The sequence below is a fragment of the Oncorhynchus kisutch genome, linkage group LG3 (assembly GCF_002021735.2).
Source record: "Oncorhynchus kisutch isolate 150728-3 linkage group LG3, Okis_V2, whole genome shotgun sequence".
NCBI classification, from domain to species: Eukaryota; Metazoa; Chordata; class Actinopteri; order Salmoniformes; family Salmonidae; genus Oncorhynchus; species Oncorhynchus kisutch.
The window spans coordinates 63,665,754-63,682,722 of NC_034176.2; the positions used below are offsets into that span (position 1 = coordinate 63,665,754).

At 46.7% G+C, this 16,969-nt stretch overlaps 1 protein-coding gene across 15 annotated transcripts in view; it reads left to right on the forward strand.

Annotated features, from left to right (window-relative positions):
- celf6 (CUGBP Elav-like family member 6) overlaps positions 1 to 16,969 on the forward strand; it is a 176,013-nt gene that overhangs the window by 12,301 nt on the left and 146,743 nt on the right. For all 15 annotated transcript variants that reach the window (XM_031810490.1, XM_031810501.1, XM_031810524.1 and 12 more), the window contains exon 2: positions 6,970 to 7,052. In XM_031810490.1, coding sequence (XP_031666350.1) covers positions 6,970 to 7,052 — 83 coding nt within the window. The remainder of the gene's footprint in view (positions 1 to 6,969; positions 7,053 to 16,969) is intronic.

Below are 16,969 nucleotides of genomic sequence, written 5' to 3' on the forward strand. Positions count from 1 at the left end.
CAGACACCCACATACAGATTGAAAGATCCCTGTTAGGGGTATCAGCTCATGCAAGACCAAGGGAGTATTCTATCTCATCACCTGTTCATGTGGAAAAGTCAACATAGGACAAACGAAAAGACAATTAAAACAACGCATAGCTGAACACCGCAGCAAAATCAGGTGTAAGAACATTGACTATCGAGTAGCAGCTAACTTTGTTGAAGCCAACCATCCCATCTCCTCCCTCAAATACACAGGCATTGATCATGTTGTTCTACCAAGGAGAGGAGGTAACGAGATCCTACTACTACAAGGCTTACTGGAGATCCTATCTAAAAACATTGACCCTTATTGGTCTGAATATTGACTTTGATCTCAGGCCCTTCTTATGAACACATTTTCCTTTATGAACAAGTCTAATAAATTGAAAAAATATTTTTTACAGCTTATTAGCGTACACCTAATATGTTCCCCCAGTTGATGACGTTCCTTATATATTAAGGTTGAACCAAAAGATTACATGTAACAAAAATGAATGAATGAAATAATAATGTATGTTGATGCTAATATGATGTACAATCTCCCATTATGTTTCTATATGATAACAATAGCGTAATATATTTCATATGCCATATACTATTGTTTAACAGTTTCACTAATTAATTTGAATTAACTTAATAATTTTGACACACCCCTCACTACTGTCATTGGTTACACTAATTGCACTGTGTGTCTACATAACCTGGTTCAAGTATTCATGACATTACCCCGAGGAAGGCACAGTGATGCCGAAACGTTGGTAAAGACCCATTAACTTGCTGGGAGATTATATATGGAGTGTGCGACTACTTTATTTTGATAGTTGATAGTTTATTTGCCGTTAGTCAGCACCTTCACACAAACTATTATTCTGGGTGTGCGCTAGCTCATGTTTTTTTATTAGTGGCATGAACAACATGTAATAAACGACACACATTACCTAAGGCTAGTCGAGTTTTAATAAACCCTGTCTGATCGTGATGCACTAGTGTCGTCACACTGGATTCTAAACGGGCTGAGAGAACACTAGCATACAATTTAACTTCCGAGCACAACGACGACAAAGGTCGATTGAGTTACCCATTAGAGTGTGATCTTTATTGGGCTTCGGAAGTACCGCAATCATTGCAGAGTTTACATCATTGTGAAAAGATCCCTTGTCAACAGAAGTCAGAATCAAATCATGTAAAAATAGGCCTAATTTATCCCAAAAGGCAAGGTAGAATTCTGGGATTGGCCTTTTTTCATATTTGTTAGTGCCTGTTTAAGTTCATCCAATGAAATGGGTTCCACAAGGGATTGTGATCCTTCGTTGGAAAGGTAAGGAATATCCGCTCTTAGTGCCAACACTAACACTATCAGATTTATCGAGTCCTCACACTCAACTCTGGACCTCGAAGCCAGTTACACCAGGTAGTTTCATTGTTCCCCTCTAATCAGGGACTGATTTAGACATTGGACACCAGGTGGGTGCAATTAATGATCAGGTAGAACAGAAAACCAGCAGGCTCTGGACCTCATAGGGTAAGAGCTGAATACTCCTGGAATAGAGTATTCAGCTAAAAAGAACCAAACTCTGCATTGATTTCCAAAGGATTAGTTAACAAGCCATTCTGTGTTTTCATAGCTGTAATACTAGAGTATTTCTCACTGCTTCTGAGTCTCATTGCTGAAAGAGGACTTGGTTTAGCCCCATTAAAATAATAGTTATGTCTGATTGGATGAATTAAGAATTCTGCCCTGTGTCTGAGCAAAGAATTACATTCTAATTTAACTGCATCTATTCTTTTCTTTTTGTCGTCAGAGTAAGCGTTTTGTTGTTCTCATTCCAGATTAGCCAAACATGTTTCTAGTTTGTTAATTGTTGTCATTATGGTTTTATTAAGGTGAGACACAAATGACACTGACAAGTTCCTGATAAATCCCTTTATAGATTTCCATAGGATATGGGCATCTTCAACAGACCCATCATTCTATGTTAGATAAACATCATTATTTTCCAAATAGTTGCATTATGAGTATCTGAGTATGCAGTGTGGGAAACTAGAATATAATCTATTCTGGAGTAGGAGTTACACTACATGGCCAAAGGTATGTGGACACCTGCTCGTCAAACATCTCATTCCAAAATCATGGACATTAATATTGAGTTGGTCACTCCTTTGCTGCTATAACAGCCTCCACTCTTCTGGAAAGGCTTTCCACTAGATGTTGGAACATTGCTGCGGGGACTTTCTTCCATTCATCCACAAGAGCATTAGTGAGGTCGTGGACTGATGTTGGGCGATTAGGCCTGGCTCGCAGTCGGTGCTCCAATTCATCCCAAAGGTGTTCAGTGGTGTTGAGTTCAAAGCTCTGTGCAGGCCAGTCAAGTTCTTCCACACCGATCTCGAAAAACCATTTCTGTATGGACCTCGCTTTCAGCATTGTCATGCTGAAATAGGAAAGGGCCTTTCCCAAACTGTTGCCACAAAGTTGGAAACACAGATTTCTAGTCTTAAGATTTTCCTTCACTGGAACTAAGGGGCCGAGCCCAAACCACGTAAAGCAGCCCCAGACCATTATTCCTCCTCCACCAAACTTTACAGTTGGCACTATGCATTCGGGCAGGGAGCATTCTCCTGGCATCTGCCAAATCCACATTTGTCCGTCGGACTGCCAGATGGTGAAGTGTGATTCATCACTCCAGAGAACGCGTTTCCACTGCTCCAGAGGCTTGTGTGCAGCTGCTCGGCCATGGCAACCCATTTCATAAAGCTTCAAATGAACAGTTCTTATGCTGACGTAGCTTCCAGAGGCAGTTTGGAACTCGGTTGCAACTGAAGAAAGACAATTTCTACACGCTACGTGCCTCAGCACTCGGCGGCCCAGTTCTGTGAGCTTGTGTGGCCTACCACATCACAGCTGAGCTGTTGTTGCTTCTAGACATTTCCACTTCACAATAACAGCACTTACAGTTGACCAGGGCAGCTCTATCAGGGCAAAAATGGGATGAACCGACTTGTTGGAAAGGTGGCATCCTATGACGGTGCCACGTTGACAGTCACTGAGCTAGTCAGTATAGGACATTCTACTGCCAATGTTTGTCTATGGAGGTTGCATGGCTGTGTGCTCGATTTATACACCTGTCAGCAATGGGTGTGGCGGAAATGGTGTCCACATATTTTCAGTGTATGTCTAGCAGAGTAAAAACTCAATTGTCTAGACGTAGAATTGACCAAATCTAAAATAAAATCCTTGACCAAGTTGTTAAATGCCACTGACACAGGTGCGGGAGCTGTTTGAGATTCGTGGCCAGAGCGGTCCAAAGCGGATAAAACGGCATTCATATCCGCACCTACGATCAGAGGAAAATCAATAACATTCGCCAGCAACTCCGTTAGATTCTCATCAAATGTAGGATCATTCTGGGATGGAGCAATTTTCCTACCTGAGATTACATTTTTGATATAGACTGAGTGTACAGAACATTAGAAACACCTGCTCTTTACATGAGAAAGACTGACCAGGTGAATCCAGGTGAAAGCTATGAGCCCTTATTTGATCACCCCATTTCAAACAGGGTAGATGAAGGGGAAGAGACAGGTTAAAGAAGGATTTGTAAGCCTTGAGACAATTGTGACATGGATTGTGTATGTGTGCCATTCAGAGGGTGAATTGACATTACAAGTACCTTTGAACAGGGTATGGTAGTAAGTGGCAGGAGCACCGATTTTACTTTGTGAAGAACTGCAACGCTGCTGGGGTTTTCATGCTCAACAGTTTCCAGTGTGTATCAAGAATGGTCCTCCACCCAAAGGACATTCAGCCAACTTGACACAACTGTGGGAAGCATTGGAGTCAACATGGGCCAGCATCCCTGTGGAACGCTTTCAATACCTTGTAGAGTCCATGCTCCTACAAATTGAGGCTGTTCTGAAAAATGGAGTGTAACTCAATTTTGTACATTAATTTCATATCATTTCAGTCTATGATATCCTACCGCACTACCATATTTTTCCAGAACAGTCACTGATAAACTATGTCTCATAACAACAAGGGAGCCACAGTTTTGGAATCAACAGAGGATGACGCTTCAACATAATAATGACTGTTTGCAAATATCTGGGCATATAATTATTTTAAGTGGGACTCTTGAATAAATATAACATCAATGTTATATCTATGAAAGTAATCTGAGCAAGCGCCTTCTTCCTAGTGCCTTCAGAATGCGGTCTTGGTCAGGGAATCGGAGCACCTGGAAAATCAAGGTTCGGGATCTGGCTGAGTTGTCAATGTGCGGGCTTATACGATGAGCTCACATCACTTCCATTTTGGTTCCAGCTAGATCTGGAAACCACTCTGGAAGTGATCTATTGATGAAATAAAGTGTTCTGGGCCTCAGTTTTTTCATTCATATTGGCTATTCTCAAGTTGTCTCTACGTTGCATGTCCTCGTAGTCAAACTGGTCCATTCTGATTTGGCCCTGAGTTGACATCTCCTCACATAATTTTTTATTTATTTAACCTTTGTTTAACTAGGCAAGTCAGTTAAGAACAAATTCAAATTTAAAATGACGGCCTACCCCGGCCAAACCCAGAGGACGCTGGGCCAATTGTACGCCGCCCTATGGGACTCCCAATCACGGCCAGATGTGATGCAGCTTGGATACATTTGTCAACTCTATCGCCAAGCTTTGTGCACTCAGCTCAAAGTCTTTTAAGATCAGTAACACACTTGGAAACGTCATCCTGAGTGAAATCCAACTCTGTTTGTACTCCAGTAAACTCAGGGGTGATCAACTCTCATTGTTTTGCCGTAGCTTCATCTAGCATGGTGGCTAGCGCTTTGCTGTCAGGAGATGAAGTCGTTGATTTAGCTCGTAAAGCGTGGTGTTCCATAGCGAGTAAGTTATTAAATACTGTTAAACAGGTTCGCTGTTAAAACATCCATGGAAATGGTTCAGACGTGCTCATGGGTAAAACTTCAAAAATGAGGATGCTTAAATGTTAATTCCGCTGTAATGCAATTCATTGAACTTTTGTTCCTTTCAGAAATGATTGTGCAGCAGCAAATTTGAAAAAGATTACCAAAGTATTATTTTCACTCCACTTAACCTTCTCATCAGTGGAATCAGCCTACCACTGCTTTCAGACATCGCTAACAAGCAAGCCTCAGAATCATTCTATAACCATGGCAACATCCTCCACTTCCTGCATCCCCATCTGGCTCATCTGCTGTCTCCTACCCTCAGCCTCACTCAGTAATTGTGATCCTTTTTCATGTTCACCACCAAGTTGAATGTGTCTGTTACAGATTGTGCTCCTGTAATACAGTCCCCTGGGTCCAAGTTGTCCCCTGAGCCAGCAATATATTGGATATTGAGTCTTTCATGAAGTCTTCCAATTCCCCTTGGCCAAGAGAGACTTATTGGGGCCTACCATAAGTAGCCACGTAGCTGGCCTGGCCTAGATGTTAACAGTGAGCCACTATGTAAGGCTGAGTCTCCCCCTACTTAGGCCATGTCTCCTGTCTTGCATGACTAGGTTCACTCCCTAGATGAAGCAAATCAGTTTAAAGTGTTACATGAACTCTGATAAAGTGCCACAGTCTCACCAGTTTGTGCATTGATCTGTTGTACATTTCCAAACCCTTAAATCATGTGATGATAAAACCATCTCCTAGAATCGTGAACTATAACATCCATCCCCAAACTGAGGATGACCTGACTGAGTGGTCGGGTGGATGATAAGTAGGGGTTAGTTGGAGGGCCAGGCTAGACCAGTCCCAGTGGTTCTCCTCAGCTCAGTTCTTTAATGTCACACAGGACGAGAGGCTAATTCCTTCCAGGCTCTCAAAGCGTTCTTTTTTTGCGGGTTTGCTGTGGCTGTTTCATCAGTGTCGTTCAGCTGATTTCTCCTCTTGAGTAACTTTCTGCTTGTGGAGGTGGATGAAGGTTGTACTAAAAGGGAGCTCTCTTGGCGAGGAGCCAGAGAGCAATGCTCTGTTTTAGGGGTGATGGGTGCTGTGTGTGTGTCCTGTGTGTGTACTTGTGTATGTGTTTGTGCGAGCGTGCGTGTGAGTGTGTATGTGTGTGTGTGTGCGCCCCTCTTCTCCCATGGGGAGTCTTGGCAGCAGGTGTGACATGCCGTAATGGGAAATTATGCTGCCCAGTGCAAAAACTCTTCGGAAAGGGGTCACCCACTGTCAACTCAACCAAGTGTGTAACAGAACAACCACTCAGCCTTTAATGAAAGCTGTCACATTTTTGTTAGTGCAGAAGTTATTAATGGACATTCATATATTGTTGTTGGGGTTTCCATCTTTGAGAGGAGTCTCCTGAGATGTGAGGGGTCAGTGTTTGGGGCTCATCACCATAGGGTTTTAATTATTGTGATGCTAGGAAATGCATGCCAGGCACATTTAGTGCTCTTTCTTCAACAATCATGAACGTGATCATTCATCAAATGGTCAAATGCAGATCCAGGAACAATGCTATGGACATTTCCCTTAGCTCTTCAAAGACTGGGGTTGAATTTGACATCAACATTGATTTGCGCTTTGCAGTATACCAGTAGCAGCCTACAGTGCAGTGCTCCAGTCATTTGTCGTGTAACAATCAACCCTGTGTGTCTCTCCTTTCTCATCTGTGTTGTCCTCTCTGCAGGATGTGTGTCTCTCCTTTCTCATCTGTGTTGCCCTCTCTGCAGGATGTGTGTCTCTCCTTTCTCATCTGTGTTGCCCTCTCTGCAGGATGTGTGTCTCTCCTTTCTCATCTGTGTTGCCCTCTCTGCAGGATGTGTGTCTCTCCTTTCTCATCTGTGTTGCCCTCTCTGCTGGATGTGTGTCTCTCCTTTCTCATCTGTGTTGCCCTCTCTGCAGGATGTGTGTCTCTCCTTTCTCATCTGTGTTGTCCTCTCTGCAGGATGTGTGTCTCTCCTTTCTCATCTGTGTTGCCCTCTCTGCAGGATGTGCCTTTTTAACATACTGCGCCAGAGAGTCAGCACTGAAGGCCCAGAGCGCCCTCCATGAACAGAAGACTCTGCCAGGGGTAAGTGCCCCTGATCTGCCCTCTGTCAGAGGCTAGGGCCCCCGGGTCCAGGGCCTGGCATGGGACATGTCTGCATTAATGTTACTACTCTTAACACAACCACATCACATAGACACTCACACATACTGAGCTGAAGTCAGCCATACTTCAGTTATTTTGCCTTGAGCAACGTGTTCTGTCCACTATATTTATATATATGTTTTGATAAGACAGGCTTGATGGTCCATCCTGTCCTTTTTCTGTCCTCTCGTGTCCTCTCAAAATGTTTACACACACAGATTCACGCACACACACGCACGCACGTGCACACACACACATTCCTAATTGCCTCATGAAATCCACTCTCATTATCACATATAATCAAACAATAAATACCCACAATAATTTTTAGCACAAATATGGCCATCTGGAGTTTTAATTTTAGAGACTGTTTTAAATTCTGTTTCGGTTGGTTGATATGTTTTGCATGAAAATAATGTCCTCCTACTGTACCATGACAAACCCACAGTGTCATACCATACCAGTACCTACAGCATCCAGGACCTACAGTATGCTGGATATGTTCCCGATCCCTATGTCTATATACAGTACAGTATGTACATGGGGATGTATCGTTCTAGACATAACATCCTGGGAATCAGAGGTCTGATTGAATCCAGCCTGTGGCCCCTGCAGAGGAGAGGGCCTCCTGCTATGTCTCCAGATCCCCTCCCTCTTCTCCCTGGTTAGAGCCTCTGGGCATCCATCCTGGTCCCTAGGGAGGGGGGGCAGGGGAGAGGTGGATGGGTCTGGGGGCTTCTCTGTGGCGGGTTAATCAGCTGTTTGCGGTGCTCTGTCTGGATCTCCTGGGTAATACATTGAGTGTTCGTTCCACACACCACTAACACTGCTGTAATGGAGTCCCTCTGAGACCACCTCTTGTCTTTTAATTCTCACTGCTCTCTAATGAGGTGATTGTTGTGATTGGACCACATACTGCAGAGGTTCCTGCCTTAATGGCTCATATCTAGAAAAGGGTCAATGCTATGTCTATGAGATTTGGGTAAACGTGAGTTATAGGTGGATGCAAGCTCCCAGCAAGAGGGCAGTCCTTCAATCTGCAGCAGAACCACATAGAGATCCATCCTCCCATCCTTCCCTCGCCCTCCTTAATAAAGAGGCTGTGTGAGGTGGCAGGCCAACCCTCATAAGGATATTTTCATCAGGCTATCATGCTCTGAGGTCCTCTATGACAGCCCTTTGATGCTCCAGCTCTTCCACTATGATATGTCCAGACTGGGCTGGCTGTTCCGGGCCTGATTGTGCAGTCTGGATGCGTGCGCCTCAAACTGTCAGAAAACTTAAATGTGCAGGCCTTAAAATGGATCATCAGGCAGGTTGCAGGCCTTTTGGAAAATAAAACCAGTCGACCAAAAACAGGGCTTGAATTGCACATGAACTCGATGAATGAAGGCTATCAATGCTGGCCAGTCCTTGTCTGCGGTCTGCCAGAGACCAAAACAGGCAGGGCCAGAGCAATATGGCTCACTTTGATCGCCTCCTGGCTTGTCTTGAAGAGAATTGCCTTTTGAGGGCAGAGGGTGAGGGACGATAAGAACTTTCCAATTCCTCTGTCGTGCCATGTTTCATGTTTCCATCGTTATTGTCAGTCTGTTTGAGAAGAGGACTCTCTGGAGCTGGGAGAGAGAGAAGGAGGGAGGAGACGGGGACGAGGACGGGATGGTATGTGTGTGATCTGCAAGGAGTCACCAGGGGTGTCGTGCAGATTAACTGAGAATCTCACATTTTGGAGAATCTCAAATTCCCATTCTTTCATTGACTAATTCTCAGTCTTAGCCAATGTCTCTTGCCCATGCTGCCGTCCAAGAGGCCATTCTGCTTTGTTGGGTAGTTTTTGTGTTTTTGCAAAAAACGTATTTGTTTACATGTCTAGTGTCATCATGGTGTCTTTATGTCTCGTTGATGTGATGTGCCAGGCAGGAGTCAGTGTGTACACTACAGTAAGGTCATCAGAGGCTTAACAGCCTCCCCTGGAATGCTTATAGGGCGTTACGTTTACATGCCCATTCAGCATGTTCCCCAATGTAGGACATGCAGCGTGGTCTTTGGACAGGTTAGGTCATCTCTGTGAATGATTTCTCCACGGATCCGATTAATTTACCCCTTTCCCTATAAACACGCGCCAGAACATCTCTCCGCTGTTTGCCTAATGGCCTCCCATCACGCTGCTTTTGGAGCCGGTAGAATCTTGAAAAGAAGCCTCTTCTTCTTTTTTCCCTTCCAGGCCGTGTGGCGGAGGCCTCCGCTACTCCAATTAGCTGCTGGTAGAGGATGAAACGGGCCTGTTAATGGGCCCAAAAGCCAATTATAAAGTCTGCTGCAGAAAAGCACCCAGCATCTCTTTCACTATCATCCTCTTCCTTTCTGTACCTTTTGTCTCTCTCGCACTCGTACCCCCCCCCCCCCCTTCTCCCCCCCCCTCTCTCAATCCACCTTCCTCCTGTCTTTTTGTCTGGCTGATGTGTGTGTTGAGGTGCTGCCCCAGCCTCATGCTTGCCACATCATCATGCGTGGCGGTGTCTGTGGAGAGATCCACATTTCTTGCTTTCTGACTGAGAGCTCCACAAGCACCTGACCCCTTTATTAACAACCAGGCAGCCAAGCGCAACCGCTGTCTGACTTTAGCCAGGGAGGTAAGTAGAAAGGAGGAAAAGTTCCCCACCCAGGAGTTCAGAACTGTTTATCCTCAAACTTCGAAGGGCCTGAAGGTTCTGCTTCTACTCAATTGAGTAAAAGAATATCATGTTTCTCCTGTAGTTTTTCCCCTTCTAATTGATTTGATATTTATTTTGCTGGGAAAGGCAGAGAAAATTGACTTTACTGTGTCACATATACATAGAAATGGGTCAGGGGGGAGATGTTGGATGTCACTAAACACACTCGACGGACCAGTTCATACATGCTTGACACTCCCAGCTTCCCGATACAGATGCTGCCTGAACAGCTCTGTGTATATTTTAGTCTTTGTCTTTGTACGTGCCAGTAAGAACATGCCAGCAGGAGCCTCCATCACTCTCATTTCCCATCATCCTTATTTAAGCTTCCCCTCCCCACACACACACACACGCACGCACACATGCACACACACACACACACACACACACACACACACACACACACACACACACACACACACACACACACACACACACACACACACACACACACACACACACACACACAAGCACACCGTTGATCCCCCCACCCCCACCTATAATCCATCCTCACATTCCTCTTTATCTCTATGTAAAGACGTGTTAATTGATATATTTAGTGGCGGAGCCTCATCAGGATTCAGGGTAAGGCTGTCTGTCTGTGACGCAGCATCACCGTATCTTATCAGAGGACACACTAAGCTTCCTCGACAGGGTCCACCCCTGGACCACCACACCACAGCCTCAAGGCAGCTTAAACTAATTACTGAAGCCATACAGGGCCCGGCCCCACCATTCTTTTAAAGGACAAATTGTGTTCTGTTGCTGGTCAATTTGCCCTGTGTGCAAGATTTGTCAACCTCCAGTGCCCACGAGCCTTTCCTGTTATGAGAAAGGAAAAAGGCCAGGATCCAGATATGAGAGAATTGACGGAACTCTTCTATGGCTGCCCCGGCTAGCCGCCCGCCTGGCTCCACACCATCAATTACATCTATATCGGTTTCTCTCTTTTCCCCGGCCGCTTTAGAGGAGAAATTAAAAAGAGAGCGTTGTTTTTTCTTATCCCCCTGGGATGAAACCATTTTCTACACTGCTGCCCTGACTACAGCCGTCCTCCCGATTAAAGAGTGAATGGAATCGCAATGAAGGGGTGGAACTCCATATTGTCTTCCATTATGATGCCAGTGCTCCTGAAATAGGGTTGCAAAATTACGGTAACTTTCAATACATTTCCTGGTTTTCTTGAAATCCTGATTGTGGGATTTCCATAAGATTTCTCCAACCAGGATTTCTGGTAAACCGGGGAATTTATTGAAAGTTCACAGAATTTTGCAACCCTATCCTGAATACTGTGCCTCACAAATTAATTTGGTTCCATGTGATGGGATTTTCAACCTTCCTGAGTGCAAATGTTCTTCCTGCCAGCCTGCATGGGGAGCCTCCTTTTACAATCAACTGGAAGGAGGGCAAACATCAGTCATAGTGAAGTTGCCCTTAACCAGAGCCCTTAACCAGAGCCCTTAACCAGAGCCCTTAACCAGAGCCCTTAACCAGAGCGTAAAGATGGCAGGGCGCTGGACAGATGAAAGGCAGAAATAGTGCATTTTAAAAACTTCAGGGCTGCAGAGCTTAGTGTAAAGAGAACAGGACCGAGAACCAAAACCATTTGTCCACAGCCCTCCCAGCACCTCTCTCCTCTCTCATAATACAGCCATCCCAGCTCCTCTCTCCTCACACACCCCTCCCAGGTCCTCTCTCCTCACACACCCCTCTCAGCTCCTCTCTCCTCACACACCCCTCCCAGCTCCTCTCTCCTCTCTCCTCACACACCCCTCCCAGGTCCTCTCTCCTCACACACCCCTCTCAGCTCCTCTCTCCTCACACACCCCTCCCAGCTCCTCTCTCCTCTCTCCTCGCACACCCCTCCCAGCTCCTCTCTCCTCACACACCCCTCCCAGCTCCTCTCTCCTCTCTCCTCGCACACCCCTCCCAGCTCCTCTATCCTCACACACCCCTCCTCTCTCCTCTCTCCATTCTCCTCAAACACTTCTCCCAGCTCCTCTCTCCTTTCTCCTCACACACCCTTCCTCAGCTCCTCTCTCCTCACACAACCCTCTCAGCTCCTCGCTCCTCACACACTACTCCTCTCTCCTCTCTCCTCACACACCCTTCCCAGCTCCTCTCTCCTCACACACCCCTCCCAGCTCCTCTCTCCTCACACACCCCTCCCAGCTCCACTCTCCTAATACAGCCCTCCCAGCACCTCTCTCCTCACACACCCCTCCCAGCTCCTCTCTCCTAATACAGCCCTCCCAGCACCTCTCTCCTCTCTCCTAATACACCCCTCCCAGCTCCTCTCTCCTAATACAGCCCTCCCAGCTCCTCTCTTCTCACACACCCCTCCCAGGTCCTCTCTCCTCACACACCCCTCTCATCCCCTCTCTCCTCACACACCCCTCCCAGCTCCTCGCTCCTCTCTCCTCACACACCCCTCCCAATTCGTCTCTCCTCACACCCCTCCCAGCTCCTCTCTCCTCACACCCCTCCCAGCTCCTCTCTCCTCCCAGCTCCCAGCTCCTCTCTCCTCACACCCCTCCCAGCTCCTCTCTCCTCACACCCCTCCCAGCTCCTCTCTCCTCACACACCCTTCTTAGTTCCTCTCTTCTCACACCCCTCCCAGCTCCTCTCTCCTCACACCCTTCCCAGCTCCTCTCTCCTCACACCCATCCCAGCTCCTCTCTCCTCACACACCCTTCTTAGCTCCTCTCTACTCACACCCCTCCCAGCTCCTCTCTCCTCACACACCCCTCCAAGGTCCTCTCTCCTCACACACCCCTCCCAGCTCCTCTCTCCTCTCTCCTCACACACCCCACCCAGCTCTTCTCTCCTTACACACCCTTCTCAGCTCCTCTCTCCTCACACACCCCACCCAGCTCCTCTCTCCTCACACACCCCACCCAGCTCCTTTCTCCTCCCACACCCCTCTCAGCTCCTCTCTCATCACACACCCTTCCCAGCTCCTCACTCCTCTCTCCTCACACACCCCTCCAAGGTCCTCTCTCCTCACACACCCCTCCCAGCTCCTCTCTCCTCTCTCCTCACACACCCCACCCAGCTCCTCTCTCCTCACACACCCCACCCAGCTCCTCTCTCCTCCCACACCCCTCTCAGCTCCTCTCTCATCACACACCCTTCCCAGCTCCTCACTCCTCTCTCCTCACACACCCCTCCAAGGTCCTCTCTCCCCACACACCCCTCCCAGCTCAACTCTCCTCTCTCCTCACAAACCCGTCACAAATCCTCTATCCTAATCACACCCCTCCTCTCTCTTTTCTCCTCAAACACTTCTCTCAGCTCCTCTCTCCTTTCTCCTCACACAACCCTCTCAGCTTCTCGTTCCTCACACACTCCTCCTCTCTCCTCTCTCCTCACACACCCCTCCCAGCTCCTCTCTCCTCTCTCTTCACACACCCTTCTCAGCTCTTCACTCCTCTCTCCTCACACACCCCTCCCAGCTCCTCTCTCCTAAACACACCCCTACCAGCTCCTCTCTCCTCTCTCCTCACACACCCCTCCTTTCTCCTCACACACCCCTCCCAGCTCCTCTTTCCTCTCTCTTCACACACCCCTCCCAGCTCCTCTCCTCTCTCCTCACACACCCCTCCCAGCTCCTCTCTCCTCACACACCCCTCTCAGCTCCCCTCTCCTCACACACTGCTCCCAACTCCTCTCTCCTCACACCCCCCTCCCAACTCCTCTCTCCTCACACCCCCCTCCCAGCTCCTTTCTCCTCTCTCCAGACACACCCCTCCCATCTCCTCTCTCCTCACACACCCCTCTCAGCTCCCCTCTCCTCACACACTGCTCCCAACTCCTCTCTCCTCACACCCCCCTCCCAGCTCCTTTCTCCTCTCTCCAGACACACCCTCCCATCTCCTCTCTCCTCACACACCCCTCTCAGCTCCCCTCTCCTCACACACTGCTCCCAACTCCTCTCTCCTCACACCCCCCTCCCAACTCCTCTCTCCTCACACCCCCCTCCCAGCTCCTTTCTCCTCTCTCCAGACACACCCCTCCCATCTCCTCTCTCCTCACACACCCCTCTCAGCTCCCCTCTCCTCACACACTGCTCCCAACTCCTCTCTCCTCACACCCCCCTCCCAGCTCCTTTCTCCTCTCTCCAGACACACCCCTCCCATCTCCTCTCCCCTCATACACCCATCCCCCACCCACCCCCACATTCTTTGTAGCTGACAGGTGAAGCCGGAACCCAACTCTACCGGTGCATGGCATCCTGCTCTAATGTATCTGCTTCCAAGGCTCTAATGAGGCAGAACTGGTAAATGTGAGGACAGTATTGTTAACATTGCTGCTTCACTGGGATGGATAGTGATGGGAAGGGCCTGGCTGCTGTGGTGTCGTGTCCATGACAGATAGACCTAGTCACCCACTCCTCTTCTTCCCCATGCTCTTCCTCTTCTGTGACTCTTTACTGAGCCTCCCTGTGCTGTGTTGTGTGTGCTGTGCTGTACTGTGCTGTGCTATGTGGTACTGTGCTGTGCTGTGCCGGCAGGCCAGGCTAGTGCCCAACCCATTCGAATTCCCAACACACTATAGCAATCACCAAAGACATCAAGACAATTTGCGCCTATTTGTAAAAACAAAAACAAAAAAACATGGTGTTGGTGAGTTCAGCAGAAGCATGAACCGAGCAGAACTGAGCAGAACAGAGCAGAACAGAGCAGAACAGAGTGAACCGAGCAGAATAAAGCAAAACAGAGCAGAATAGAGAAGAACAGAGCAGAACAGAGCAGAACCGAGCAGAACAGAGCAGAACCAAGCAGAACCGAGCAGAATAGAGCAGAATAGAGCAGAACAGAGCAGAACAGAGCAGAATAGAGCAGAATAGAGCAGAATAGAGCAGAACAGAGCAGAACAGAGCAGAACAGAGCAGAACAGAGTGAACCGAGCAGAATAGAGCAGAACAGAGCAGAACAGAGCAGAACAGAGCAGAACAGAGCAAAACAGAGCAGAATAGAGCAGAACAGAGCAGAATAGAGCAGAACAGAGCTGAACCGAGCAGACCAGAGTGAACCGTGCAGAATAGAGCAGAACAGAGCAGAACCAAGCAGAACAGAGCAGAACAGAGTGAACCGAGCAGAACAGAACATAGCAGAACCGAGCAGAATAGAGCAGAACAGAGCAGAACTGAGCAGAACAGAGCAGAACAGAGTGAACCGAGCAGAATAGAGCAGAACAGAGCAGAACAGAGCAGAATATAGCAGAACAGAGCAGAACAGAGTGAACCGAGCAGAATAGGGCAGAACAGAGCAGAATAGAGCAGAACAGAGCTGAACTGAGCAGAACAGAGCAGAACAGAGCAGAATAGAGCAGAACAGAGCAGAACCAAGCAGAATAGAGCAGAACCGAGCAGAACAGAGCAGAACAGAGCAGGACCAAGCAGAACAGAGCAGAACAGAGCAGGACCAAGCAGAACAGAGCAGAACCAAGCAGAACAGAGCAGAACAGAGCAGGACCAAGCAGAACAGAGCAGACAGACTCATCAAACAGTGCAGTTAATCACACACAGACGGGTGCAAACTCTCTGCTGATTCACACACACAGACAAATACACACAAACTCCCAGAAAGCAGAAGAGATATAAGGCTTTTATTTGTGCCAGGACAGTAAATGTGCTGTGTGTTGTCCTGTGTACAGAAGTTGTACAGGGAGGGCGGCAGCGTGGCTTTAAAGTTAGTGTGAGGTGCTAAAGTGATGAGTAATCAGGGAGCTAGCGTGGAGACACACTGGAGTGGAGTGGGCTTGCATAATTAACACGGAGCATCACCAGGACAAACTCCTCCATCGTCGTGTCTAAAGGATTAACTACTCCACCCAGCGCCATGCTCCTCTCCCCTCCTTTCCTCTTATCTCCCCCTCCATTTAAGAAAGTGACCTTGCAGCTGTTTACATGCCAATTAATTAAAGACTTGAAGAGTGCTGAGAGAGAAAGTCAAAGTGTAATCAAAGGTCCCTCCCTCCCGCTGCGTGTGTAGACTGTGTGTTAGCATGACTTTGTTTTCTAGGAATCTAAACTGGTGTGTTGCTTGAGATAATGGAAGATAAGTGTTAATGGAAGATAAGTCTGGGCTGTTATTGATGTTTGCTCTGTCTTAGGTGTAGTGTATAGGGTAGAATATGGTATTAGTAGTGTATAGGGTAGACTATGGTATTAGTAGTGTATAGGGTAGAATAGGGTATTAGTAGTGTATAGGGTAGAATAGGGTATTAGTAGTGTATAGGGTAGAATAGGGTATTAGTAGTGTATAGGGTAGAATAGGGTATTAGTAGTGTATAGGGTAGAATATGGTATTAGTAGTGTATAGGGTAGAATATGGAATTAGTAGTCTATAGGGTAGAATATGGTATTAGTAGTTTATAGGGTAGAATATGGTATTAGTAGTCTATAGGGTAGAATATGGTATTAGTAGTCTATAGGGTAGAATATGGTATTAGTAGTCTATAGGGTAGAATATGGTATTAGTAGTCTATAGGGTAGAATATGGTATTAGTAGTTTATAGGGTAGAATATGGTATTAGTAGTCTATAGGGTAGAATATGGTATTAGTAGTTTATAGGGTAGAATATGGTATTAGTAGTCTATAGGGTAGAATATGGTATTAGTAGTCTATAGGGTAGAATATGATATTAGTAGTCTATAGGGTAGAATATGGTATTAGTAGTCTATAGGGTAGAATATGGTATTAGTAGTTTATAGGGTAGAATATGGTATTAGTAGTCTATAGGGTAGAATATGGTATTAGTAGTTTATAGGGTAGAATATGGTATTAGTAGTCTATAGGGTAGAATATGGTATTAGTAGTCTATAGGGTAGAATATGGTATTAGTAGTTTATAGGGTAGAATATGGTATTAGTAGTCTATAGGGTAGAATATGGTATTAGTAGTTTATAGGGTAGAATATGGTATTAGTAGTGTATAGGGTAGAATATGGTTGTCACCTTCGTCGTAAGAATTATCGGACCAAGGTGCAGAGTGATATGGTTTCCACATGTTTTATTAACTGAAACGCACAAAAACAATAAAGAATGAACAAAACGTTAAGACAATGGAGTACTCACAGGCAACTACACATAAACAACATCCCACGAACAGAGGTGGGAAAAATAACTGCTTAAATATG